The following is a 25,843-nucleotide window of genomic DNA, read 5'->3' on the forward strand; positions in this document are numbered from 1 at the left end:
TATCTCCAAATGATGAGATAGCATCCAATAAATTTCGTTCCACTTCACGATTGAAAGATTATTGATCTACTGTTCGAATTATGATGTATCTGGCATGATACGTCATAAAGAAGAAAAGGAGATCCAGTCCAAAATTGTAGTTCCGTCAGATTTTATTCAAAGAATCTTCTGAGCAAAACAGTTTTTTTGGATACATCAAAAATTTAGTAAAAAGATTATTGAAAAATTGAATTGAAATAAAAAGGTGAAAATAAGAGGAAAACCCAAAGGTGAAAAAAGTTGGGGTTTCCAGAGTTCTCGGCTGTGTGAACAGGACCTGTGGCTCTCCCGCCCAACTCTACTCTTCTTCCTAGACAGAGAGTCTAATAAAAACAGGCATTCGCCTGGCCTCAGTCTAATGGTGTGTGAGGAGGCTCCTCACACCCCCCGGATCCTGATACTGATAAGCAGTTATTCATCCTATACGTCAGCCGAGAACTCGGTCACCCCAACCTTATCAGACTATAGATTACATGTACAGAAACTCATGGTTCCGCTGGAAAAAATCAATCATGCTAAGTTGCAAGAAAAACGGCCTTGCTTTGAGCACAAGGACACAATATACATACATTCAAAGTCACAATGTGAATCATCATGAATCATGCTAAATGCTTGAATAACATACTGATTAAGTGAAATGCTGATTTAGTTACACACAGATTAACCCTTTAATCAATGAACAATGAACATAGTAAGGCAAAACTCCTCCGTATTCTTACACACTTGTTAATTCTTCACAAAAAACAAACAAAAAAATCATATATTTATGTTTGAAGCCCAAAATGTGGCAAAAGTTTGAAAAGTTCAAGGGGGGGCCGAATACTTTTGCAAGGCACTGTATATAGTGGTTGCTTGAATGTATGTTTGGCTGTGCACAAAAGCTTTTGGCTAAATGCTTAAGTTGAAAGAATAGATAAGATTGCAGATCTTGCAATATAAAAGCCTTTTATTGAATCACATAGATATGAATATGAGTAAATACATAAGGTGATGTAAAACAACGATAATAGCTGGTACTGGATAAAACAATCAATAAAGTAAATGGATTAGATATTTTTAGTACCTTTAGAGATATAAAAAAAACCCTTTAGCAAAACGATACCAAATAAGGAAAAGATAACAGAGTATATAACTTTAGCAACACAACACAACCAAATATCCCTGTAGATTAACTTGCAGATTTTTAATCAGACTGACTGAACCATAGACCAATGAGAAAACCAGTAGAGCAGGGGTGTCAAACTCATTTTAGCCGAGGGCCACATTGGCATATTGGCTGTCCTCTGAGGGCCAGATGTAACTTATAAATGTAATAAAATGTAACCAAGTGTAATATAAAATGAATGTAATTACTCCTTAATGTTAAATAACTCTCAATATACTATTTATTCAATCAAATATTACAGTTGCATGGAAAAAATGTTTGCTTGTTGCTCTATTAACATAAATCCTTTTAATTTGTCATGTTATGAAATCCAAAAACTCCATCAATCAAGAACCAAACTAGTCAAGTGAATAGAAATGACATTAAATACAAGTTATATTAACTTTGATCAAAACGTTTGATACTGAAATAAGGCTTAATAAATATAAAATTAAAAATTGTGAGCTGTTAAGAACATGTGATAGATTTAGCATTTCCTCAGATTTAGCAGTTCCTCATACAACCACTAGTCGGAGCTGCAGCAGCACAAGCCCGCAGTCTTTACTGAGTCAGAGCTACAGCCCAGCCACGGGCTACAGGGCTCAGCTCAGCCAGTCTGGAGCGTTTTTACAGTTTTTAAAATTCTTCTGTGTAGAAAATAAAGGTTTTAACCCCACTAACCGGATAATACAGCTCTCTACAGTTCATCTTTCAGCCCAAGCAGCTAACAGCAGCAGTTTAGAGCAGCCGTCACGGAGTCACTGCTCGGATTACATTATAAACAGGTCAGTTAGCGCGCTGCTAACCTCAGGATGTTTATAACTACGGAGTTTAGAACACACCACGGCTGCAAGGTTAGACTGTTGAAGGCTACTGAAGACTATTAAAGGCTATTGGAGGTTATTGAAAGGGTTATTGGGGGCAGAAATCAGTTTGGGGCTGGTTAGATAAGTGATTCACGTGCTCCTCCTTTGCTGAGGTGAAACTGTGACTAGCGCTGTCACAGTGATGTTTATTAACGTCATTAAAACAGATTTTGTCAGCTATTGTCTTATAAATATTTACACAGAACTTATATCTCTCCTAACAAGCGTTTATTTTGGTCTTTCGCCTTGAAGCACAGCCGTCCGTCTGCATCAGATTCTCTTTTTCTGGACATTATGGGATAAACGTTTGTATGTCTCAATTCCACCCGCGAAGTTACGCCTTCCCTCCGGCAGGGTTTCCACATCAATGACTACACTGCCGTGTAGTGGCAGTAAGCCGTAACTTCGCAGGCAATACAATCGACAAGCATTGTGGGAAATGTAGTTTTTGGTCAAAGAACGCTTCTGACCTATTTATTATAGACACTAAGATCTTACAAGCTCTCGCTTGGATGTGGCCACATTTGGCCCGCGGGCCTTGTGTTTGACACATGTGCAGTAGAGGGAATCAAGGATCCTGCAGTCTTACTGCTGCATAGCCTGCTGAGTGTTGCTTTCAGTATGGAAACTACAGCTAGACCGTTTTTTTTTTTTTTTTTTTTAACTCTGAAAAGGATTTTGTTGGCCTTTTGTTGCAAGCTAAGAATATTCTCTACTCCTAAGAATACTCTACTCCTTTAAACTACAACATCTAAATTTTAAAAGACTAAGTAATGCTAATCTAACATCTGGAGCAAACACTGGCAGTGCCCTCGCTCCAACTACAAACTACAAACGTGGAGTGGAGGAAAAAATAAAGAAAGTTTTTATATGTAAACAATTGAGAATGTGTTAAGGCTGTAAATGACATAAGTTGACCAAATGATCATTTCCTACTTATGGCAAAGCATATTCAATTTTTAAACCTAAAAATGTCCCAGAATGATAAAATCCTCACTTTTGTTTATTATTAGTTCTAAAGCTAATGCTGAGATTTAATATACGATTTTACTCTGAGCTAGCATCATCGCTTTACTATTTATTCAGCATATCACTGAAAAAATTGTAAAAATGTATGTTCCTAGTTTATGCTGTTAGTGGTACCATTTATGATTCTGTGTGTAAAAACTTCTTAAAACACAACACTAAGTGTTGAAGAGCTCTGCAGGCATTAACTAATGTAGGTATACAAACATACATAAAAACACAGCATGAAATTCAGTAAACATCATCTCTGGATAAGATTCATTTTTCTGAACCTGTAAAAAGCCATTTTTAAATGAAGTTCTTGTAACAGAGTGAAGATTTTGTGCATGATGAGGTGTTTTTGGCTGTCTGAAAGATTTAAGGTTTGCATTTTTTATGGCAGAGGAACAGATTTGGGATACTTTTCTATCTCTTGTGAATGCACTGATGTAATATAAGTTCACTCTGTAAAGTAAAACTCTTCCCACAGTCTGAGCAGTGATACGGTTTCTCTCCTGTGTGAATGCGCTGGTGCAGTTTGAGATGACTCTGTGTAGTAAAACTCTTCCCACAATCAGAGCAGTAATACGGTTTCTCTCCTGTGTGAATGCGCTGGTGTTTTTTGAGATGACTCTGTTGAGTAAAACTCTTCCCACAGTCGAAACAGTAATACGGTTTCTCTCCTGTGTGAATGCGCTGATGCAGTTTGAGAGTACTCTGTTGATTAAAACTCTTCCCACAGTCTGAGCAGTGATACGGTTTATCTCCTGTGTGAATGCGCTGGTGTATTTTGAGATTACTCTGTTGAGTAAAACTCTTCCCACAGTCTGAGCAGTGATACGGTTTCTCTCCTGTGTGAATGCGCTGGTGTTTTTTGAGATCACTCTGTGTAGTAAAACTCTTCCCACAGTCTGAGCAGTGATACGGTTTCTCTCCTGTGTGAATGCGCTGGTGCAGTTTGAGAGTACTCTCTTGATTAAAACTCTTCCCACAGTCTGAGCAGTAATACGGTTTCTCTCCTGTGTGAATGCGCTGGTGTTTTTTGATATCACTCTGTTTAGTAAAACTCTTGACAGAGTGCTGATGTTTCTCCATGTTGGGACTTGGCTCCATCTGTCTGTGAAATGTAGCAAACAATTTCTGCGTTTTCAGGAGATTCTTCTGGATGGCTTGTGCTTCACCTCTTTCAGCAGTTTAACACTGTTCTTTATTAAATATCCTTGTTGTTTATTCTGGAAAAACAAAGAAAAAAAATGTTGTGTATTAAAATAAAAGCAGGTCAATTAACCAAAAAGAATTACCTACATTAGTTACACTATATGGAGAAAAATACTGGGACACCTTCATACTACAATAAAGGCTTCAGTACTTTTATCCCATTATAAATTCACAGACATTTTAATATGTAGTTGTATCTTGACTGTCAGCAGGCTGCAGCTGCAAAATGTATGTAGCAGAAACACTGCTGCTGTCCAGCACTGAATATAGTGTTATACTACTACTTTAGTAGTATCACACTTTACACTATAATCCATACTACTAAAACTTGAAGCTCGGCTGCGCTCCGGTCCACACCTAGAACCTCCCGCTATGAAGCCGAGCGGAGCGCAGTGCGGCCGAACCGAGTTCCTCGATTAGGCTCGGCCCTGATGCAGAATTTTAGATTTTAGATGCAGAATGAGCACACCTGATGCTTCCACAAGTGATTAAACAGGAGAGATAGTTGAGGGAGGCAGGTCTAATTCAGTGGTTCGGCTTTCAAAGGTCTGATAAACTTCAGCTTGCTCCCAATTGTGCCGGAAAGTGGAGGTGACTAGCAACGGTAATGCATCTAATCTGTTCCACCACCTCAAGCAGTTTCACTACACACAATATCTTCCTTATTCTGGCTGAAGCACTTATGTAGTTTATGTTGTATCTAAGTTATTTATAGTTGATATAGGTTTGTTTATTTGACGGTGATATCGTGTTCCTTTTATATAAATGAAGGCTTTCTGCATTCTTTATCCTGGATGAGGCACTTTTGTTTTGATCTGTTAAATATGTTTACAAAAGGATAAGAAGCTCTGCCTCTGTTGTAATGTAAAGTTATTTATATTGGTAAAATGTAAATAGGTTATTGGTTTGTGTTTGACAGAGATGTCATGTTTTTATATTGCTACATGCAAATAAAGGTGAGCATTAATTCATTCTGACCATTTTTTAATTTCTAAAGTATTATACAGTTTTTTATGAGAGGAGGCTTTAAAGACAGTAATAGGTACAGATTTCCATTGCAGGGATTCCTAACAGTTTTTCTGAGGCCTTCCAAATATTTATATCGATATCGAAATTATATTGTATCGACCGAAATTAAGGAATGTATCGTGATATAAATTTTGGCCATATCGTCCAGCACTAGCTGTAAATATGTCATACTGCTCTAACAAAGTGTATGTCATTTTATCTTATAAATATCTTTGTAATTTTCTGACTTGCAGTATATCTCTACCCCTCACCTTTTATAATCAAATATTTAGTTTTTCAATACAATAATTTCAGTGACCGGAAGCAGAAAAAGCCTGTATTAAATGTATATGCTTGATGAAGAGTCTCGACCTACCCCTTCCTGTTTTTATGTTCTAGAAATTAGATAATATTACTTTTTTTATTCAGGTGTAGGACCATTTATGGGATAATTTATCTGCATACAATCACAGCTCCAGAAATGACATTAATCTGTTTTAATAAGGCAGTATGCCATAAATATCGTAAGAAATAATGTTGCCAATATTTTTGAATATCATGAACTATATTACCCTGAAATATGGAGCCATATCACCCACCCCTAATTATCACATTCAGGGTAGTACTTTCTTGCTGTTTTAAGCAAAAGAAAAATTCACACTGTTTTCATTTCCTATTATATATCTTCTAGAGACATTTTATATATGTATATGTCCAGTATAATTTATTTTACTTTAATCCTGCATATATGGAGTGCATTATTACCCAGCAAAAAGCTACACATCGGCCCTTCGTGGGCTAAGTGCGGGCACTGTGGGCAGGGGCTAGCCCATTAAAATTCCAAACAGGCCCAACATGGGTTTTCTGTGGGCAGCCTGTTCATTGGCTGGCCCACTCAAGTCCTATAAAAGGCCGCTGTGGGCTAGCCTAAACTGGTCCAGTGCATTAATGCCCCTGTAGGCCCAGTGTGGGAATTATTTGGACAGCCAACACTTTGATGCGCCCACACAAATCCCAGGCAGGCCCACTGTGGGTCAGCCCACATTCAGCCTGCACCATTTCACACCCTGAAGGGCAAGTGTGGGTTATATGTGGGCAACCCACACTCTGGCATGCCCACACAAATCTCATGTAGGGCCACTGTGGGTCAGCCCTAATTCAGCCTGCTCCATTTACACACTGTAGGCATTGTGGGTTATATGTGGGCAGCACGCACACGTATGTGAGCATGCCCACACAAATCCTATGCTAGGTTACTCTGGGTCAGCCCAAATTTACCATACAATATTTTACAATCTGAAAGTTTGTGTCATAACAAGTTCATATGAAGGGTATCTGAATATTTTTTATTGTTTTTGTCTGTGAGAGCTAGGTAGATTAGCTAGCTTAGTGGATAGGAGCAACACTGTGTGAAATGTAGCATCAGCTCTGAAAGATTTTCTAAACCAAAAGTGGAGAAAAATCAAGGTACCACAGCAGAGTTGTGCAGAGACCTTTGGAGGGGCACACACACACACATAGTAACATCTCATATTTTTCAAGACATATACTGTATAGCTATACATTTTTATTTATAAAAATATTTTTATTTAATATTTTGGATAGCTACGAATTTGCTCCATGGTGCTGATTCATAATCTCACCTTTATTATTGGTAGTGCTGATAATAAATAAATAAAAATATTAAATTATAAATGTTTTTGTGCTTGACTATACACTTTGTGTAAGCCAGCAAGGTTATAAAAGTTACATATTTTTTATTTTTGCATGTGATATTTAATTGTGAGGATCATGTAACCAACGAATCCACCCCCCTCCCCTCCCCCCTCCCTGCACGTGCCTTTACCACAGAGCAACGATCAAGCTTAAAGGCAAAGTCAGTGAGTGGCTTTGGTCTGTCAAAGTGACTGAAAGGTAAGTTATAATTTCTGTTCTACTATACGCTTTTCTATTTTTTGCTAAGATACGCTAATGTGGTGCTAATGCAGTTACCACTCTCAGGTTATTGTAGCATTATAAGGGTAGCTATTGTGGGAAATCTTACGAAGAAACCTTGTTTTACCTTGAATATATTGACAAGTATCTCACAATCATGATTACTTATCTTGTATCTAAAATTACATAATCATCTGTGAAACCCTGTATTTTGTATGCATTAACCAATACTTACACCACATTTGATCACTTTATTATTCACAGTATATCTTACACACATTTATATTAACACCATATTGACCATTTTATTACTCACAGTATATCTTACATACATTTTATATAGAAAACTAACCATTAACCACCATATTCTTCACGTATATAGTGAAGCATTGTTTTTAACAAGCATGTGACTAAACACAGGCCTTAGGCTGACAAACTAACCCACATGATACATAAACGTATAGACCTAATTGTATAGCGGACAATCACGCGCCACTGACACCTCACTGAAACCCATTGTGTGATTGCATGTTTTTCTCACTAACAGCTACAAAATCAGCAGATAGTGCATTCTGCATGACCTCGCTTAATACAGAGACTTTTGGACAAACAATACAGTCTTTCTCTCTCTATGCGCGTAAAGTCCTTCACCTGTCAAAATTAAGGAGGACTTGTGCAGGAGAGCGCAACACTGTCTAATTACTGAACAAAGCCGTGCTGTTTCACTGCTCTCCAAGGCCAAAACACCAGCGAATCTTGAGCCATCAGCAAATTCTTGAGCGCTAACACATAACACCATGCATGCTGACATAAGATGATTTTTAGCAACGCCTCATCGGCAGATATCACGTAATTTTTCGTATATACATGGAGTCAGATCATTAGAGGTTCAGAACGTATGCTGAACGGTCGTAACCGTGTTTGTATGTTCTCCTGAATTCAGTAATAAATACTTGGTTTGCTTTCAACTTCACCTCCATCTGTTTTGACTCTCTATTCAACGAATACGCATGGGAGTTGTAGCCCAGGTGAGAGGTGGGTGCGGACCCATCTTTCATTTTTCATTTCTACAACAGTTGGTGACCCCGACATTTTGGACCCCAAAGAGTCTAACAGAAGGGCAGCATCCGACGCCAACCCACTCACGGCCGAACTTCTACTAAAAAGGTAAGCAGAGCCGGTTTTATCAAATTCTGCATATTGGTTATTTCTAAATTTGAGTGGAGCGGCGGCCTGGCTGCTGTCCGGAGGGAAGCAGACAGCATAACAATCTATTTAAATGAGAATAGAAGTTGTGCCTATTCCAGGATATTAAAGAGTAGAGGCTGTTCCTACTCAAAGGTTTATAAAAAGATTAGATGTTGTTCCTAATCAAGGGTTAAGGATTGGATGCTGGCGTCTCCCCCCGGCTTCTGACGAGAAGTTCGGATAACGGCCAGGTGTAAGGCTCACCTCGATATTGATCCGCTCGCAAAAAGCCAGAGTAGACGCTGTTCCTACTCACCTCTATTTTTATTCGGTTTAAAAGAGCAGAAGCTGTACCTGCTCGGGTCGAAGCTGTACCGACCTCTCTATTTTTAATTCAAAAGAGCAGACGCTGTACCTGCTCTTATCTATTTTATTTGGTTAAAAAGAGCAGACGCTGTACCTGCTCGGGTCGACGCTGTACCGACCTCTCTATTTTTAATTCAGAAGAGTAGACGCTGTCCTTGCTCTTATCTATTTTATTTGGTTGAAAAGAGCAGACGCTGTACCTGCTCGGGTCGACGCCGTACCGACCTCCCTATTTTTAATTCGGAAGAGTAGACGCTGTTCCTACTGTAAGTCTCTTATGTTTGTGTTAAAAATAAACAGATGTTGTTCCTGTTCAAAACATTTCGTAAAAATTAGTATACGCTGTACCTACTACGAACTTTTAAAAGTTATTAAATTACTAGTTAGTGCATGATACTGTGGAGGTGCACCTGTGAGCGTGAAAGTGTGTGGCAGCGAATCAAAGACTGTGTGCGAGAGAGTGAGCGCTGCTGAAATGTGTGTGCGTACGTGTTAGACTGTGTGCGAGAGAGTGAGCGCTGCTGAAATGTGTGTGCGTATGTGTTAGACTTGTGTGTGGAACTGTGAGGCTGAAATGTGTGTGCGTATGTATTAGACTGTGTGTGGAACTGTGTGTACGCAGGGCTCCTGCGAACTACGTGTAATTGCTGTGGTGGTTAGAATTTGTTCTTTACGCAGATGTAAATAATGATTGATGAATGGGTGTGGATACTAGATTCACAGGACATTTTTAAACCAGAGGTTAGAAATTCGGGTATCTTTGGAGCTCCGGTTCCAACGGGGCCAGAACACCAACAGTTGGCAGCAGATTACTCAGTGCCGATTTGTAATGATCAGCAACGTACGGTGATTACGGCAAATTTGATGCTATTTCCCACCAGCAAAATAGTGCATTCTACACGTATTGTGCATGATAACTCTGCACTGTTTATGATAAAGATTTTTACGGCCCAAGCGGCACCTGGCGGTGGTTTGTTCGTTTTTTGCGAATATCAAACTGTGAAAGTGGCAAATCACATTCAGTCTGTTTTAAACCCACCTTTTTCTCCTATTCATTTTTTGCACGACTCGGACTCTGAATAAATAGTATCTGACTATCAGGCTAGTTGTGAAAATATCGTTTTAAACTTACCTGTGTTCCTCATTTTTTATTAGTATAATACTGTATTGTATGACTGGCTTTGCAAGTCCATCTGCACGGAAATTAATAGCGTTGGTTAATGTTATATTTGCTTTGTATTCTATTTCGATTTTGGAAGCTTATTTACTACATTAGTTTATATATCCTGTTTTAATACAATAAATCCATAGCTTTGGTTGATTAATTGCTGTGTGGTGATATGTACGCCTAGCCTGCTATTTTATTTGTCCCCATCTTTCATTGCCGATTTTTTATTGTTAACTTTTGTGGCTGTAATATAACGTATTAACTTTTCTGGTTTTAACTATAAACTTTTATATAATATATACGTTTTAAATGGCTAACTGTTTTTGTGGGTATACAACATGATTTGATTGCCTTACCTATATTATTTCGCTATAATTCATATTCTACATTATCATTGTGTGAATTATTTTAACATATTTGGTTTATTAAAACGCCGTTTCAAATTCCACCGTTGAAACACTCTGATTTTAACCAATTTTTCTCTGCTGCATAACTGTTGTTGGCTACTTAGAGGCTCAGGTTTACCTACATTAATTCCTGATGTTGCATTTTACTAAAAATATGGTCTAGTTTATTGTTGGTTGAGCTTTCTGAAAGCTTATTTTTATTCGTCTTAAGACAAGCAAATACAGTAGATTTATTAACTGAGGTCTGTTGTGGTAATTAAGGAGAATATATTGTGATCTTATCTTGGAGTGATACTGCTTTTCTTGCCTTAAGCTGAAACTTGGAGCATACCGGCGCCTAACGCTGACTTTTTTTCTCTGTTTCATACTATACGGGGGGCGCTGACTGCAGCTCGCGCTGAGAGAAGTGGACAGGACTGTTCGAAAAGCCTCGTGCGTGGAAACCTTGCGGTGTTAACAAAACGCACTTGAGAGTGAAGTAGAACGAATATCGTCTCAGGTGAGGTCCAGTCTTGATCAGCACCTTACACACAACATGGCTAGTACTAGAAATTTAGTTAAGGAACTTGATGCAATTTTTGGCATGGGCACCTGGGAATGGAAACCGATTGAAAAACAAATTGAACATATTTCTAATGGAGTGAGAGAGGGGGTGTTAGATTTACAACAGCGAGACGTAGTGCAGAAAAGTGTAATCAAGAGATTTGACACATGGGCCAAAAAACACACAGGGGAAAAAATTTGTATGATAAACATCATTAATCAGATGAAGAGGGAATTACAAGACACAGCTGATCGCGCTAAAACAGAGTTAAATACAGCTAACTTGCTGAAAAAACCCAAAGCTAAACATAGCTTTAAATTGGCACAGGAGAATTTAGCAGAATTGAGAGCAATTACAACCGCATTTCTGGCAATGTTGCCCGACTTGGTCCAAGCAAGAGATCCGCACAGGCTGACAGCCACCTCACACACTGAGCACAAGGAGGAAGTGGAGAGTGCGTATACAAAACACAAGGGGGAGGGGCCATACGCCCCACCTCCACCATACAACTCGAGTGCCGTCCCACCTGCTGACTTACTCATGCCGGTCTTCAATATAGCATCTGGGGTTGTGAGTGTGGACAAGCAGGGAGGGCGGGGCGCAGCACCACAGCACACTCGCCCAGCTGAAGCACAAACACACACACACATAGAGGATCCGTTTCATATGCGGAAACACCACGACACACCTCATGCAAGTCAATCAGGCTTATACCCTTCTTTGAGTTCACTGGAAACCGGAAATAACGACAAACATGATTCACAACGCCTCACCCGCAAACACACACTAGTGAAACCATCATTTGACAAAACACGCCACCTATCAAAACCCACAGTACTTATTAGAGCTACTCTTGAAGGACATGTGACGACTGATGACGAATCTGACCATGACAGTGACATGACTGAGGAGGACGACAGTGTACATGACAGTTCACTGACAAACGCAGGGGCTCGTGCAGAAGCTAGCTTGAACAAAACTATTCATAATATGGAACAGCTAATTATAGCTGAACAGACAGACTTGGAGTTAGGCCACAGGGCTTTAGACACACAAACACTGGCCACTAACACAGCACACTCTCTAAGGAGAAGCAACAGAAAACGAAACCCACCTGAGAGATACACGCTTGCACCTGAGCCCGACACAATGTGTCCACTAGTGGCCACTACCACAGGTGTACATAAATATGTCCCATTATCACTTACGGATGCACAGACTTTAGTTGATCAACTTCCACCTCTGTCTAGTGGAGCAGCAGCTTGGTTAAGAAAGCTGGATAGTCTAACAGGGGGCATCACTCTGGCACTAGGGGACTTCCGTAACATTCTTAAAAGATCAACCACCTCTATAGAAGCTGCTGAAGTAGAAACACAAGCCCAAACTTGTGTTCAGCCAAATAATGACCCTTTCCATGCTCACTCACAACGCCTGACTGACGTTATGAGAGAGATGTGGCCTACTAGAGTAGCATCGACACTCCCATCATACACCTGGGATGAAAAACTCAACCCGGGGGAGTATATGGGTAAAGCAGTTGAGGATTGGACCAACACCACTGGGGTACACCCCGCGAGGGGACAACAAGTGGTTTGGTTCAGAAATGCCATTTTGAAAGGCTTGCCCAACCTAATAAAGGATAAAATTGAGGAGGACCCGGATATGGGTTCTGACAAACCACATGACCAATGGGTCCGAACCGTTCTGTTCCACATGAACAAACACAAAGTTAAAATTGATGCTACAGACAAAGAAACACTTAAAATGGAAAGAGAACTTCTAAAAACTCAGCTGGCGGAGGCCAGAAAAACAATAAATAATGACAAGGTGAAACTAACACCTGACACCATGATGCCTGTGACTGCGCCACAGCAGCCGCAGACATTCATGAATACACAAACATACATACCTGCTCAGTCAGGGCCCACACGAAACCCACCACAAAACTATGGTTCAGGTCCATGTTTCCCAAACCATCCCTACACAGGGGGCAGGGGGCGGGGTGGTGCAAGGTGGCAGAGAGGAGGCAGGCCCAGATCATGGGCATGTCTAAGATGTGGAGCTATGGGCCACTGGGCAGCACAATGTACAGCATCACTCGCACCTGAGCAAGCAATGCAACACCCACACCAGGCCCCTCACTCTCAACAAGCCCCACGCCAACATCCGGCTGGACAATACAGCGTGGAGCCATGGGGTGGACGCTGACGGGGCCCAGAGGAGCAACAGGACAGCAGGGCAAAGGCAGAACCCATGCTGTCATTGACTGTGGGGGCCACCAATATCCCTTTTCTGGTAGACACGGGAGCCACTTGGTCAGCCATCACCACAGCATTACCAGCACATCTAATTAGCAAACAAACTGTGCAGGTTAGGGGCTTCTCGGGGACACCAGCGTCACTGCCAAAAACAAACCAACTAACAGTGAGCAACGGTATACAGACGGTATCACATGCGTTTTTGATTGCACCACAAGCACCTTTGAACATTTGTGGTAGAGACTTACTAATGAAAATGGGAGTCACTATTTTATGCCAACCCGACGGAATCACACTTACATGGCTGGATGGCAAAGAGACAGTGGGGGTGATGGGGTACACTGATGGAATGTACTTGCTAAGGCCGGAACAAGACGAAACAGTGGACATTTACTGGGGACTTTTATCTGAACTTGCAGACACAACACCACCACTGATACACATGTTCCAACAGTGGTTGCCCTGGATTAATGCTATGGCACCCTATGCACCGCCACCTGACCCATTCCATGTCACCTTGTTTTATGACGTGGGGGGAGATTTGACTTACCAAGACACATTTCAATCAGAATTGGAGGGTACTGAATGGTCGGTTGAGACCAACGGGATTTTTGTGGGTCCTGAAGGGGTAGCATCACCAGTTACACTGACACCAGCACAATACACTTGGTATAAAATGTCAACTACAGCATCACCACACATTTCACTAGCTCTACATCCCAAGCATGAGGCCAGGCAACTGGGTCCTATGGTTAAAAGAGCTACTGAGGCCACAGATTGGGCCCCAACACAGCTGCCCGGTCTCATGTTCTCACAATCAACACAGACATACCACATCACTGGAAATTCGACTGCACCAGTAACATTACAACATCAAATACTAGCGAGACACCATGGTTGTGAGGATTCAGATCACCCACTCACAGAGGCATTGCTACAATCTCTGCCTGACACATTGTGGTCCACAGGTCCTGACGATGTAGGATACACAGATCAGACACCAGTATCATTCAGTATGACATCAACAGAACCAATTTGGATCCCCCAATACAAACAAAAACCAGATGCTGCAGCATCTTTAGACCATACGGTTCAGGCTCTGGTGGAGGCCGGAGTCTTGGAACCGTGCCAATCAGCATGGAACACACCAATTTTGCCTGTTCCTAAAAAGGAACCAGGTCAATATCGGATGGCCCACGATCTAAGAGCAATAAATGCAGCTTTAGCTACACCCACTGTTTCAGTCCCCAACCCATATACTGCACTGTCAGAATTGGGTCCGGAAATGAAATGGTTCACGTGCATTGACTTGGCAAACGCATTTTTCTGTGTGCCTCTAGCGGAGCACTGCAGAGATATATGCGCATTTACACATAGAGGTACACAATACAGATACACCAGGTTACCTCAAGGATTGGCCCTATCGCCAGGACTGTTTAATCAGGCCCTGAGGCGTAGCTTGGAATCATGTGAACTGCCAGAGGGCTCCATTTTGAGTCAGTACGTGGATGATGCAATCATTTGTGCAACAACACCAGAAATCTGCCTGGAAGCGACCAAAGCAGTGCTAGAATGTTTAGCGAAATCTGGGTACAAAGTTTCTAAACAAAAATTACAGTGTTGCAGATCTAGGGTAACTTTCCTTGGACGTGTAGTAACACAGGGGTCCACGGGCATGTCAGCAACACACAGATCCGCTATACTGTCACACACGAGACCAGACACTGTAAAAGACATGTTAGCATTTTTAGGATTGACGGGTTATAGCAGACAGTACATCCCTGACTTTGTAGGACGAACACAACCTCTCAGAGACATGGTAAAATCTCTAGGCATGCGAAATTTGTCTGGTAAACTGACTTGGACTGTAGAGACCGAACAGGCGTTTATAGATGTTAAACAAGCCTTATCTACTGCAGCCGACCTCGCAAGACCTGACTATTCACTGCCTTTTTACATGGATGTTTCTGAAACAGATAATTTGATCAACGGTGTGCTGTTTCAGAAAAAGGGGGAAGGCAGGGCAGTGCTAATGTACTTAAGTGTTCCATTGGACCTTATAGAGAGGAGACAACCACAGTGCACAAGACATGTAGCAGGACTGGCCAAATTAGTCCAAAAAACATCGCATGTTGTAGCAGGATACCCATTGCACATACTGACCACACACGGAGTAGTAGCGTACATAAATTCACAAATGTTCACACTTACTCCATTGCGACAGAGGCGTATCCACAAAGCACTGACTGCACCCAACATCAACTACACACATGAGGGGGTAAACATGGCAGAAGGAATCACGGAAGGCCCACCACACGACTGCGAAGAACAGGTAGAAAGGGTAGAGAAAGTAAGACCAGATTTACAGGCCACACCCATTCCAGGGTCGTTGAATTTGTGGACAGATGGGTGTGGGTACAGAGCAGACACAGGAGAAGTCAAAGCAGGATATGCAGTAGTTCAGGAAGCAAAGGGGGAAGCATACGAGTTTGAGACAGTCGTAGCAAAAGAAGTAAAACAAAATCCATCAGCACAGAAAGCAGAACTATTAGCAGTAATTGAAGCGCTAGAGTTAGCAGAAGGAAGAGAAGTTACAGTACTAAGCGACTCAGCGTGGGTGGTGTCCGCGGCTCATGTAGACATTCCACACTGGAAGCAAGCAGGATATGTCACAAGCGCAGGGAAACCAGTAAAACACAAGACAGAACTGATGCGTTTAGAAGCAGCGATACATAAACCAAGCAAGGTCGCGATAGTGAAGTGTAAAGGACACCAGAAGGGAGACACATTGATAAATAGAGGAAACGAGGCAGCAGACAGAGCAGCAAAAGGTGCAGCAGGATACACGGACCCCAACACCATGCTTGTGTTGGACTCCAGTGTACCATGGGAGCAAATTCCAACAGGAAAAGAGCTCAGACAGATACAGGACCAAGCAAGTCCAGAAGAGAAGTCAACGTGGTTAGCAAAGGGGGCTAGCCCAGATACCGAGGTGTGGACATCGCAAAAGGGACAAGCGGTATTACCCATGTCACTAGCAAAAGCAGTCTTAGAAGAAGCACACACGGTAGCACACGTTGGCAGACAACAAACACTGGAGAATCTGAAACAATGGTGGCATCCATACATGACAGCATTAGTAGTAGATCACATCACTCAATGTCAAATTTGCAACACCCAAAATGTAGCAAAAGCACTTAAAGTAACACCGGGTAAGTTTCCATTGCCAGATTCCCATGGAGTAGAAATTCAGATAGACTATACTGACATGATTGACACAGTAAGGAGATGTAGATATCTTCTGGTTGTAGTAGACCGATTTTCGGGGTGGGTGGAGGCAATCCCCACCATAAAAGAGGATGCCAGATCCGTGTGCAAGATGCTGATCAATTCTTGGATACCCGCCAATGGTTTTCCTAGAAAAATTCATTCAGACCGGGGTACCCATTTTACGAGCAAGACACTGCAGTGGGTGGAGCAGTCATTGGGGCTGCGCCATAGCTATGGTTGCGTATATCATCCTGCATCACAGGGTCAGGTGGAGAGGATGAACCAAAATTTGAAATGCAAACTAGCTAAGATTACACTGACCACGGGCATGAATTGGCTAGATGCCCTACCAATTGCCCTGATCAGCATTCGGAACTCCATTAATAGAAGCACAGGCTTCTCCCCATTTGAGCTGGTCAGAGGCGTAGCATTCCCAGGCCCAAGAACAAGATTGAGTCCTGATGCGGGCTCGCCTGGGATTTCCACAGATATGTATCGTGAGCTGTTTTTGAAACTAAAATCAGTGTGTGAAGATTTATCTGTACAGGTACGGAAAAACAGAGGAGGAGAGGAGGAGCACGAGATACCTCCAGAGGTGGCAGTGGCCCCATGGTTGTACCTGAGAGCCATTAAGCGAAAGTGGTCAGAGCCTCGCTGGACAGGTCCGTTCCGGGTGACGGAGAGAACCAGCCACGCGGTACGACTCCAGGGCAAAGGCAACTCGTGGTTCCACTTATCTCAGTGCAAACCAGCACTCCCACCCGGGGAGCATCAGAAGCAGAAGTAAGCAACCCAAGAAGTGCCATCTGGGCACGCCGTGAAAGAAAGACGTGCGACAGCAGCACCACTACCTCACCAAGTGTAACCTGGAACACCAACTCAACACGGAGCACCGAGCGAGCAGCTAGGGCCATTCGAACACTGCAAGGACAGCGGGCACCACAGAGAGCTGTCTGAGCTCTGGATGATCCAGTACAATAAAACCCTTTTTCTTTTACAGGTTACCTTGGACTAAAAAAAAAAAAAAAGGAAAGAATTTGTGAAAAAAAAAAAAAAAAAAAAAAAAAAAAAAAAACACATATTGTAATTTTAACACTTACACATATAGGGTTATAGACTGGGATTTGCTAAATTAGGGGGGGAACACATTATTCTTCTTTGCAGGTTGCCTTGGACGCCTGGACTTTGAAAAAATGGAATTGTAAAAAAAAAAATATATATATACACTCTGTAATTTTAACACTTACACATATAAGGCTATAAAATAACAAGTTTGCTAGATAGTGGGAAACTTAGAGGGAAAACACATTTTATGGTTTAAAAATGGCTTGGTACGGGAAAAGGGAGTGGGACAGGTCAAAGTACAGACATTACAACCCACTAGCATTTCCTCCGGCTATTCCAATATGGCTCCAGTTAATCATAACCGTTGCCCTCATTGGTATAATGATAATAACGCTGGCCATTGTCTCCAACCAAGAGCAACTAACAACGATAGAAGGAACAGTTGTAAACACTTCAGCAATCGTACGCCCGACAAACGCAACGACTACAGACCAGCCCACACAGCTTAATAGAACCAAACGATCAACCATCAGCCAGTCTAGCTCAAAATGCATTCGGCGCTGGGGAGGTATAGAATTAGACTATCACTGGGGGGAAACGACCGCATGGACCGTCAACTTATGCGACCTGGTTACTTGTGGTAAGCGGGGGTCCAAGAGGGAACCGGTGTACTTGTGTTGGTCCCGTGATGATAATTTCAAGTGTAACCATGACACCGACCAAGCAGCTTATATGGCCAGACCGTGTAACAAGTGGGAACACGTAATTAGGTCGACACATGTCTATTGGGATCCAAGCGAACGCTGGGCTACTCGTGAGCGGGAAAAATGGAATAAACTTAACATACAAAGGGATAATGATCCAATAAAGAATCTAATAACCATCGCGCTAGAGTGGCAATCCGATCCTAATGGGGAAAAATCTTCGTCATTTTTCATAGGGGTCGGGGTGGATGTAAATGGTAACGACCCTGTGGGATGGATCAAAGTTAGAGTTACGGATAAACCGACCATTGACATCGACGACGCCGACAAAACCACAGTAGATAATAACGGGAGGGATCGGTCAGTACTGGGAACGGATTATTCTACATGGACAACCGAACAGATCGTAAAGTTAAGTACAGGGTTTGAAGGGAGCAATTTATGGATAAAATGGATAAATGCACAAGCCAGAGAAGCTAACATGGACGGGTGCGTAGCATGTGCCGCGGCTAGACCTACATTATTTTTAGGTCCAGCGCCACTTTTTCCAACAGAAGATCCGACAGGATTCAAGTGCATGATCAAGTTAACACGTATGCCCAACCCCGCTAACTGTACCGCCCTGTCAAACATTTTCCCAGTAATAGCTAACAACACCGGCTCAGGACAATTTCAGATTCCTCATTCAGGTAATTTTACCTGTTTTAACCACACTGCAGGGGACGAGACAAAGAACCCGAAACACTTAGGCAACATAAACCCCAATCTGTGTAGAACTATATTAAACGGCGATTCCGGTAACTCCATAGGGCCATGGGCTAGAGCGGGACTGTATTATTATTGCGGAGGATCAAACTTACTGTTGAGGCTGCCCACACGTAGTCAAGGCCTCTGCGCTATGGTAAGGCTAATCTCGCCAATCACTATGTACGGCGCGCACAAACCCACTAAGAACTATGATAGACCTAGGAGATCAGATGACTATGATTTCGACTTGACCAAAAATACACCTACATACATAGACGCAATAGGCGTACCTCGGGGCGTACCAGACGAGCATAAATTAGTAGATCAGATAGCCGCCGGGTGGGAAAGTATCTTAGTTTGGATCACACCAAACAAGAATGTCGATAGAATTAACTACGTAAATTACCAAGTAATGAGACTGGCTAACATCACCGGAGCAGCAATAACAGGCTTATCAGAACAGTTGTCTGCAACATCGCTAATGACCATACAAAACCGTATTGCCTTAGATATGATACTGGCTAATCAGGGTGGCGTCTGTCACATGTTCGGAGACGTATGCTGTACCGTAATCCCTAATAACACGGCACCAGACGGAAAAGTAACTAAAGCGCTAATTGCCCTAAAGGCACTGTCTAAAGAAATGGCAGAAAACACGGGGGTAGAGAATCCGATCACTCAATGGCTGGAGAGAACCTTTGGGAAATGGAAGGGGGTAGTTGTATCTATGGCTTCGGCAATTGCTGTATTCACTGCTATTCTAGTTACATGCGGATGCTGTTGCGTGCCATGTATTAGATCCCTGATAGAAAGAACGATAACACGAATGATGGAGGGCAAAGACGAGAAACCGCCATATATGTTACCTATACTGGAGTGTGAGGAAGAGCAAGAGGAACTGCTGTAGATCACCTAGTCTGGGGATGACTTTAAGGTTATGATGTCACTTCCTCCTTTGATAGAGTTCATCTCATTAGCCGCCTGGGTGGCAGAGGGGCTGTGAGAGAATTTTTCCTGTCAAAATAGGTTGGAAGGCTGCCGCGACAGGTTTTCGCTCTCACATTTTAGTAAAATGTTCATACACATGTTTTCAAGTGTTGAACATATGTAAATACATGATTTGGAGGAATTACGGTTTGTCGACGTATCTGTTTGATACGTCGAAAGGGGGAATTGTGGGAAATCTTACGAAGAAACCTTGTTTTACCTTGAATATATTGACAAGTATCTCACAATCATGATTACTTATCTTGTATCTAAAATTACATAATCATCTGTGAAACCCTGTATTTTGTATGCATTAACCAATACTTACACCACATTTGATCACTTTATTATTCACAGTATATCTTACACACATTTATATTAACACCATATTGACCATTTTATTACTCACAGTATATCTTACATACATTTTATATAGAAAACTAACCATTAACCACCATATTCTTCACGTATATAGTGAAGCATTGTTTTTAACAAGCATGTGACTAAACACAGGCCTTAGGCTGACAAACTAACCCACATGATACATAAACGTATAGACCTAATTGTATAGCGGACAATCACGCGCCACTGACACCTCACTGAAACCCATTGTGTGATTGCATGTTTTTCTCACTAACAGCTACAAAATCAGCAGATAGTGCATTCTGCATGACCTCGCTTAATACAGAGACTTTTGGACAAACAATACAGTCTTTCTCTCTCTATGCGCGTAAAGTCCTTCACCTGTCAAAATTAAGGAGGACTTGTGCAGGAGAGCGCAACACTGTCTAATTACTGAACAAAGCCGTGCTGTTTCACTGCTCTCCAAGGCCAAAACACCAGCGAATCTTGAGCCATCAGCAAATTCTTGAGCGCTAACACATAACACCATGCATGCTGACATAAGATGATTTTTAGCAACGCCTCATCGGCAGATATCACGTCATTTTTCGTATATACATGGAGTCAGATCATTAGAGGTTCAGAACGTATGCTGAACGGTCGTAACCGTGTTTGTATGTTCTCCTGAATTCAGTAATAAATACTTGGTTTGCTTTCAACTTCACCTCCATCTGTTTTGACTCTCTATTCAACGAATACGCATGGGAGTTGTAGCCCAGGTGAGAGGTGGGTGCGGACCCATCTTTCATTTTTCATTTCTACAACACTATGTTGAAGTTAGCATTGTGCTAAAAAAAAGTTAGCATTGTCCTAAGTTAGAATGAGAATTTACCTCACATTTAAAAAACACGAGGGGCTCCCAAGTTGGCAGCTTATCTCGGCTCTTGGAGAAAGACTGCTGTTAAGTAAGTTAACTTTATATCCAAGTATGTCAACAATAACCAGCTAAGGGAACAATGGCTTTCTAAGGGAAATATTAAGGGAAAGGGAAAATGGAAAGATATCCACTTAAGCTAAGGGAAAGATAGCCAGTTAAGCTAAGGGAAAGATAGCCAGTTAAGCTAAGGGAAAGCTAGCCAGTTAAGCTAAGGGAAAGCTAGCCAGTTAAGCTAAGGGAAAGCTAGCCAGTTAAGCTAAGGGAAAGATAGCCAATTAAGCTAAGGGAAAGCTAGCCAGCTAAGCTAACAGAAATATAGCCAGCTAAGCTAAGGGAAAGATATCCAACTAAGCTAACGGAAATATAGCCAGTTAAGCTAATGGAAAGCTAGCCAGTTATGCTAAGGGAAAGATAGCCAGTTAAGCTAAGGGAAAGATAGCCAGTTAAGCTAAGGGAAAGATAGCCAGTTAAGCTAAGGGAAAGCTTGCCAGTTAAGCTAAGGGAAAGCTAGCCAGTTAAGCTAAGGGAAAGATAGCCAGTTAAGCTAAGGGAAAGATAGCCAGTTAAGCTAAGGGAAAGATAGCCAGCTAAGCTAACGGAAATATAGCCAGCTAAGCTAAGGGAAAGATATCCAACTAAGCTAACGGAAATATAGCCAGTTAAGCTAATGGAAAGCTAGCCAGTTAAGCTAAGGGAAAGATAGCCAGTTAAGCTAATGGAAAGCTAGCCAGTTAAGCTAATGGAAAGCTAGCCAGTTAAGCTAAGGGAAATATATTCAGTTAAGCTAATGCAAAGATAGCCAGTTAAGCTAAGGGAAAGATATCATTTTAAAAAGTTTTGGTATTTTTGTGAACCTGATATCCTGATATCGGCCACCTCACATGTTTATAGAATGTAACTACCAGTCACACACAGTGACTGTAAAGGCTATTTATGTTTCACCATGAATAGCCTGAAGAAATTCAAATTCAAATAGCTATCACTATATAAGAATCACTGTAATCAAATACAGCCTGCAAATTTCTCTAAAATTAAGCATTGTACATGAAAAGACACTAACAGATGTAGTATTTACCTGACTGCATTCTCATATCTCTATATTATTATTTTAAGAGGCCGTGAGAAGATCAATCATGCCACCACCAAAGGATGCAGAGATCGAGCAGGTTGCAAAGGTTTGGCTTTGGAATGCACGGGACCGTTCAGGTGGACGGAAGCATCGTCTCATGCAGTCTCTTCAAAAAAATAGTTAATTTATGATCTATGCTATATTAATGCATAAACAATATTCATTTTTGATATTATGATTAACTATATCTGTTCTATTTATGTAAAGTACATCCATTTTCTCCTTCATTATTATTGCTGTGAGATAAAAGCCTTAATGCAAAAACTAATGTTATATTCAATTAGAATTTTTTTTCACTGGTTTGATTGGGATGACATTTTGGTTCCAAGTCTACAAGCAAGAGGAATAAAATTAATAATAGAGATCAGGGGTGGGTTTCCTGAAAGCTTCGTTACGCTAAGAACTTCGTTAACTCGTACTTAAGATTGATCGTTAATTAAAGAGTGTTTCCCAAACCCGTGCGTAACTAAAGTACTACGTAAACTCGCTCGCAGATTAACGAGTGCCCTCACCCAGTCGTTATTCTTAAGAGCTTCTTTAGGGGATCTCTACTTGCAGTTCAGCACCTTAAACACCAGGGACCGCCAAGTTTGAGGGAGAAAAATTATAATTTACCTGGTTGAAGCAATTATATTATGTTACTATTAATTATAATAAATTATATTATATATATAATTATTATTATAATAATTAATATTATTATATTATATTATATTATATTATTTGACGTGTCTGCGGGTGCTCCGGTTTCCTCCCACAGTCCAAAGTTCAGGCTAATTGGATGTCGGATAAAAATTGCCCCTTAGGTGTGAGTGTGTGAGTGGATGTGCCTGTGTGTCTGTCTGCCCTGCGATGGATTGGCGGCCTGTCCAGGGTGTATACTGCCTTCCCCCCGATGCCGGCTGGTATAGACTCCAGCTCGCAAATATATAAATACCAGTCAAAAGTTGACACGTCTCATTTTTTATTTATTTATTTTTTTTACATTGTCGATTAATATTAAAACTATGAAAACAATTAATTGACGCATATGGAATTATCTAGTTAACAAAGAGGTGCATGGCCTTCAAAATCCCCTGACCTAAACCCAACTGAGATGTTGATTTAGGATGAGCTGGAGCTTTACAGTGTGTGTGTGTGTGTATATTGAAGAGTTAACGTTTATTATACCTTGGGTGTGTTGACAAATATCCTTCAATAATGATTACTTAACTTTAGCATCTATAATTACATAATCATTGTGTGAAACCTTGTATTTTATATGCATTTATATAGAAGATTATCCAATCCTCACATTGTATTTTATACACATTTATATAGAAGATTAACCAATACTCACAATATATATTCTTTACACATATAGTTAAACATTGCTTGATCAGGCATGTGACTAACACAGACTCTATTATATGACAAACTAACCCACATGATACATAAGGCATTTACTAACACATAGGATCTATTGTATGGCGGACTAACCACGCGCCACTAACACATTAACATATAACATATGAAATCCATTGTGTGACTTGTTTAGCTCACGCTTAAGGCATTTTGGTCACTGCATGATCCTAACTAACGGCCAATCAATCATCGACTGGTACACTCTGTATGAACTAAATTGATACAGAGGAGGCTCTTAGACCAAAGCGGCCTTCTCTGTGTGTGGGTGCCTCCCTAAACCTGCAGCTCTTCAAAGCGGGGAGTGACGCACACGCACACAGATAATGCCACAATGTTCAGTTCTGGCTGGACACAGTCAAGGCCAAGCACTAGTGGTCCGGTCAGACACGTGAAACGGATTACTAACACGTGAAATTACGCATACTAACATGAGATGATTTTAGCAACGCCTCATCAGCAGGTTTCACGTCATTTGGGGTATAAACATGGAGTCAGATCAGAGGGGGGTCAGAACTTTTACTATTTGATGGCTGCTAACTGTCTTGTATGTATTGGTTCTCCTGAATTCAGTATTTTGTAATAAATGCTTGATTTGCTTTCAACTCCACTCCACCTGTCTGCAACTCTCTCCATCAAAACGAACACGCAGGGGAGTTGTACCCCGGATGGTGGATGGGGGTAACCCATCTTTCATTTTCTTTTTACAACTATATATATATATATATATATATATATATATATATATATATATATATATATATATATATATATATATATATATATATATATATATATATATATATATATATATACATACATATATACATATATATACATATATACACACACACACACACCGGAACAATAATTATTTTTATATTATTATATTATTTTTATATTATTAATAATTATAATAATAATAAATTAATATTATTATCAATATTACTATTAATAATATTAGTACAATATCTATTAATATAATATATATGTATATTAACAATAATAGTTTTTAAAAACGTTTAATGTTTATTAAACATTTATATATAAACATATGACTTATTTATTTAGCCATATGTATCTGTAGGAGTATTTTATTAATGCCAAAGTACATCCTTTTGTAATTTAAATTTCAAAATATGTATAATATTGATGATTACAACACTTTTTTACATTTTTAGGGTGTAATACTGAATAAATACTGCATAATAATCGATATGTGTGGATCGATTGAGCGCGCTGTTTCGGGGGAGGAGTCAACAAAGACGTTCTTTAACCTCCTTTGTTAATTTTCACGTTGCGAAGCTCTTTGGGAAACACTCGCAGAACTGGCTCGTTCTTTACTCACGTCATTCGTTAGTTCGTTCGTTATTCGCTAAGGTTGTTCGTTTTCGGGAAACCCACCCCAGAGGCTTTGTTCCAGTAGCAATAATAGTATCAGTTTATTATTCATCTACTACATCAGTCTAGTGCATTTAAGTATTTATTCAAGAATATGATTTGCTGTTTTTATTGATGTATATGTATATATATATATATATATATTTTTTTTTTTTTTTTTTTTAAGTATTATTTTTTGTTATTTTGTATTATGTTTGATATTTATATCATACCGTTTATTATAAATACTGTTTTTGCAAATGGAGATATTTATGGAGTACATGTTTATCTACATGCTAAAATATAAATTTGGGATTTAATTTACTTAAATACTGTTGTGTGTTTATATTTTATACATGATACTTTGTAATAAATTAATTAATTTACTATACACTTTAAATTGTGTTATTTATATAATTGTTTTACAGGCAGTTGCAAAAAATGTCTAAGTGCCAATAGCACAGCTTTAAATTTTCTTTCTTGAAAAGTGTTCTCTGTTCAATATTGCACAGTTCTAAAAATTTGGGGCCACAATTGGTTTTCCGCTGAGGGCATGTGTGTGTGTGTGTGTGTTAGAGCTCTGCAAATCTCTGTTGGCCCAATGTGCAAATACCCATTGGCCCATGTTGTGGGCATGTTTGCTGGGTTGTATCATGACATTATTCTCACCAAACAAAATCACATCATAAAACATTTTACTATTGCTAACACATTTGTAAATCTGTACATAAAAAT

General features: G+C 40.5%; 6 protein-coding genes across 8 annotated transcripts in view; 3 read left to right on the forward strand and 3 right to left on the reverse strand.

Annotated features, from left to right (window-relative positions):
- Positions 1–25,843, reverse strand: part of LOC125801241 (zinc finger protein 484-like) — a 356,394-nt gene that overhangs the window by 194,269 nt on the left and 136,282 nt on the right. The window lies entirely within an intron of this gene.
- LOC125801208 (zinc finger protein 484-like) overlaps positions 1–25,843 on the forward strand; it is a 207,810-nt gene that overhangs the window by 135,228 nt on the left and 46,739 nt on the right. The window lies entirely within an intron of this gene.
- LOC125801340 (zinc finger protein 239-like) overlaps positions 1–25,843 on the reverse strand; it is a 130,278-nt gene that overhangs the window by 103,185 nt on the left and 1,250 nt on the right. The gene's annotated exons all lie outside the window — the stretch shown is intronic.
- Positions 1–25,843, forward strand: part of LOC125801394 (zinc finger protein 585A-like) — a 196,469-nt gene that overhangs the window by 89,728 nt on the left and 80,898 nt on the right. The window lies entirely within an intron of this gene.
- The window catches only part of LOC125801308 (zinc finger protein 154-like), a 224,299-nt gene that overhangs the window by 30,875 nt on the left and 167,581 nt on the right, over positions 1–25,843 (forward strand). The gene's annotated exons all lie outside the window — the stretch shown is intronic.
- LOC125801636 (zinc finger protein 658B-like) overlaps positions 1–25,843 on the reverse strand; it is a 116,303-nt gene that overhangs the window by 14,462 nt on the left and 75,998 nt on the right. Inside the window, exon 2 of the mRNA XM_049478410.1 lies at positions 3,487–4,286. Within this exon, the coding sequence (XP_049334367.1) occupies positions 3,487–4,167 (681 nt within the window). The 5' untranslated portion in view covers positions 4,168–4,286. The remainder of the gene's footprint in view (positions 1–3,486; positions 4,287–25,843) is intronic.

This window comes from Astyanax mexicanus, chromosome 4 (genome assembly GCF_023375975.1).
Source record: "Astyanax mexicanus isolate ESR-SI-001 chromosome 4, AstMex3_surface, whole genome shotgun sequence".
Classification (NCBI taxonomy): domain Eukaryota; kingdom Metazoa; phylum Chordata; class Actinopteri; order Characiformes; family Acestrorhamphidae; genus Astyanax; species Astyanax mexicanus.